This window comes from Limulus polyphemus, unplaced genomic scaffold, assembly GCF_000517525.1.
Source record: "Limulus polyphemus unplaced genomic scaffold, Limulus_polyphemus-2.1.2 Scaffold5060, whole genome shotgun sequence".
Lineage (NCBI taxonomy): Eukaryota > Metazoa > Arthropoda > Merostomata > Xiphosura > Limulidae > Limulus > Limulus polyphemus.
Genome location: NW_013670670.1, coordinates 4,618 through 8,149, shown reverse-complemented (window position 1 = coordinate 8,149; position 3,532 = coordinate 4,618). Strand labels below are relative to the sequence as shown.

General features: G+C 33.7%; 1 protein-coding gene across 1 annotated transcript in view; it reads right to left on the bottom strand.

The window, feature by feature from the left end:
• LOC106472068 overlaps positions 1-2,889 on the bottom strand; it is a gene marked incomplete at its 5' end in the record, with an annotated part of 55,378 nt that extends 52,489 nt beyond the window's left edge. The window contains one exon of the mRNA XM_022400678.1: positions 2,847-2,889. Coding sequence (XP_022256386.1) covers positions 2,847-2,889 — 43 coding nt within the window. The remainder of the gene's footprint in view (positions 1-2,846) is intronic.
• Positions 2,890-3,532: the final 643 nt, after the last annotated feature.

The following is a 3,532-nucleotide window of genomic DNA, read 5'->3' as shown; positions in this document are numbered from 1 at the left end:
GCCTTATCCACCTGGCCATGCCAGGCTCTCGAGTACTGGCATCAGCTATTTATTTCAATATTACATTTACACACACACATTCAGAAATCTGTCAACGCTTTCTTTAAATGGATATTCAACGGTACGCCTCTACAACTTCAATAACATTCCTTATAAAAAATTCTGAATATTTGGGTTTTGCCAGGAAATAAAGACGTTTATGTTTTTTACCTAAAAAGTTAATAAGTTATGGCATTCAATAATACGCTTGTGAATCAAACTATAAATCGGAATACGCCATAATATTCTCAAGGTTTTGATCGACAAGGTACACGACGTTTAATTGAGTTTAGGTCTAAAGATATCTCAGTACAACATACTTGTTTGTGAATCGCCGTACGAGCTCATAATTTGTTTTATTTATTTTTTTTTGTCCTGCAGGACAAAAATTCTTTAGTTGCTTTGCTTAGCCTAAGCGTTTAACGTAGCTCTGTCATTTAACCCTAGAACTGCCTATGGGGTCCATTGGTCGGCTTTTCAAACATACTTTTCTAAAATATTTACTAAACTACTTGTGAGTCTACAATTTTTTTCTGGTTACAAGGTTTCTTATAACGTATGAACCTCAAACACAAAATGTAAACAAACAATACCAACCCACTGCTTACTGCTGAAGTTTCTATGTATCTCACATAAAAATATAAGTGATTTCACCCACTTTTGTTTAATCAGTTCTCTACACTGAGTATTGTTACAGACAGAAATATCAAACTACTCAACATGATGCACAATGTGGACGCCACTGGTACTGAATGATTTATAAACATGTGGATAACTCTGGTATTAAAATGGTATTTTTTTAGTCGTGACACAGCGGCCCATAAAATTTAGCTCATAGCTCTGTCATCTCTTGACCGATTTCAGATATAATTATAGTTTTGAACTTTGGAGGTCAAACCCTTTCGATTGATGTATTTGACCACGCCCAAAATTTCATATATTATTTAACTCCAATCCTGCCTAAAATAATGTCAAGTGCCGCGGCTATTGCGGATTACCTCTTGTTTTTTCAAGTACAAACTTTCAGCTGATAGCTTCATCTACTGACCGATTTGAGATCTATTATAGCTGCGGTTATTGAGGATTCTCTCTTGTTTTAACCTATGCGCATTAATGAACATTTCAAGTAAGCTTCAAACTTGTAAAAACTCTCGTTTTAGATAAATGTATACACCGTTTAAGCTAAAGGAGGTAGTATTGTATTATTTTTATTCAATCACAACATGAAATGCTCTACCAGCTTTCTTGGAAAAGAATCTTTAACAATCTAATCATAAGTATAACTAACCATATAGATCAGAACTAAAATGTAACTTGTAAATTAATGCAGCTAGTTATATTAAACAGAGAAGTACGTAATGTCATAAAACAATACAGAATGTAAGTAACGTCTTTAATTATTTTATTATATATATATATATATATAGCATGTTTCAGGTGCGTATTACTTCTACAGGATTGTTTAATGTTGCCCACACCACTCACAAAGCCGACAGTTACCAAGAGGATTTTCATCGTAATGGTAATATAATACGCAAGAAATATTTTGTGTGTGTTTTTACGGTCAAAATAACTGGTTCTTCCGGTTATCTTTCCATACTATAGGTTCGCATCGTGATACAATAACTTGAGGACACAGACATAATGACCTCAGCTTTGCTTCCTCAGGAAACACGAATATTTAATACATCACGTACCTTTATTGATGTACAGTAAAGTGTACTTGAAAAGGGTTATGCGCTTTGATCTGAAGATCTATTCAAACAATCCTTCCTGCCCTGGGCGTAAACTCGAACCTAAAGGCTTTAATGCATAGCTTTGTCCCACAAATCAAGTATCTAGTTTTCAATAAAAAACTGAACGATTATTATAAGAAAGGGCATTTTTAACTGTTAATCATAAGCTTGTGTTGACGATCCAACAAATTATACATGTTAGAGAAATGTCTTATAAGTGATCTGTTCTTAACTGTTACGAATTGTCCAGCATATCTTTTTAGTAAAGGCGTTTTTCAACTGTGACAGTACTTGAACTGTTTAAAATACAATACTGAAGTGTTCTGTTCGCATTTAAATGACATATTCAGCATACGCGCCTAGATTAAAATATATTAGCCATAAATGTTTAGCGTTATAAGATACAAATGAATGGAAGAAGTACGTGATAATATAACGTGAATCGGGTTTGCAGGGTAGTTTTATGGATAAATCGTTGTCAGTTAAATATACAAATATACTTAGAGAAAGGTTAGTCGCCAAATAAAATGAGAAACAATCAATTCAAATGTTTAAAAATCACAAAAACTTGTCTACATAACAGTTACTTGAGAAAAGTCACTCAATGTAATGAAACAAACAACCCATTCAACAGTTATTAATATATGCATTTGAACCACTGTATAATTTGAGAACTGAAAAACCTTGTAACATGGTAACAAAATACATAGCATCAATCCCAGGATTGAACTGAAGTTTTATTGTACAGCTTTCAGTTACAGAAATCTCCAAAATAAAACAGTACCCTCTAAACTGTAATGCTTAAGAAAGAAAGGATGCACAGTTCGTTTGTTAAATTTTCTCGCAAAGTTACTCGAGGGTTATCTGCGTCAGCCATCCCTAATTTTGAAGTGATAGGCTATTCTTTGCTAACGAATAGTGGGATAGACCGTCACATTCTAACGCCCTCTCATCTAAAATGGCTAGCATGTTTGGCGATGGGTTTAGATCCCGCAGCTCGCGAGTCGAGCGCCCAAAGACAGAACTAAACACCTGAGAGTACGTATAAAAAACAAGTGTAAGAGCACTCACCGATTCTTCGTCGCTATCTTGAAAATCTTTCTGATGGCTACAACTGCAAAGAAACAGAATCCTTCAATAAACTTGAGGTAATCGGTTTAAACTCTGAGAGAAATCAGGTTCAACAATAAATATGGACAAGTATGCGTGTAAAAATCATCATGGAGTTTTAAATTACGAGAAAGTAGAGAAAGCTTTAAGCGTCTATCTCATAGACCGAAAGGCGTATTGATACTCTACATTTAAGAAAATAAGTTACCACTACATACAAAAAGCAACTAGTATCTAAGTGGAAACATCACTCCTGTAGACTATCATAAAACTATTTTATTAATTATTCAAACTACTTCAAATACACATTCAACTCCAAAATATCTAATGCAACATTTAGGGGCACATCAGCAACATAATAACATTTCTTACAAATTATATTATCTCCATAAACTAGCGCAACATGTTTTAAACTGTGACTTACAAACTCTATAGGAATACTCTATCGAGAAACAAAATCTTTCCTTACGCATACAAAAAACAAAAACAAAAGAAACTATGTGTAAAGAGACTGAAATATAACGTGGCGTAATTCCAAGTTCTTTTGTATATGCAGTTGAACTATTTCTGGGAAAACTAAAGTTGAAAATAACTTCAACTATATGTATGTATACATATGTTGCATGCACTAACTCGTACAATTAATT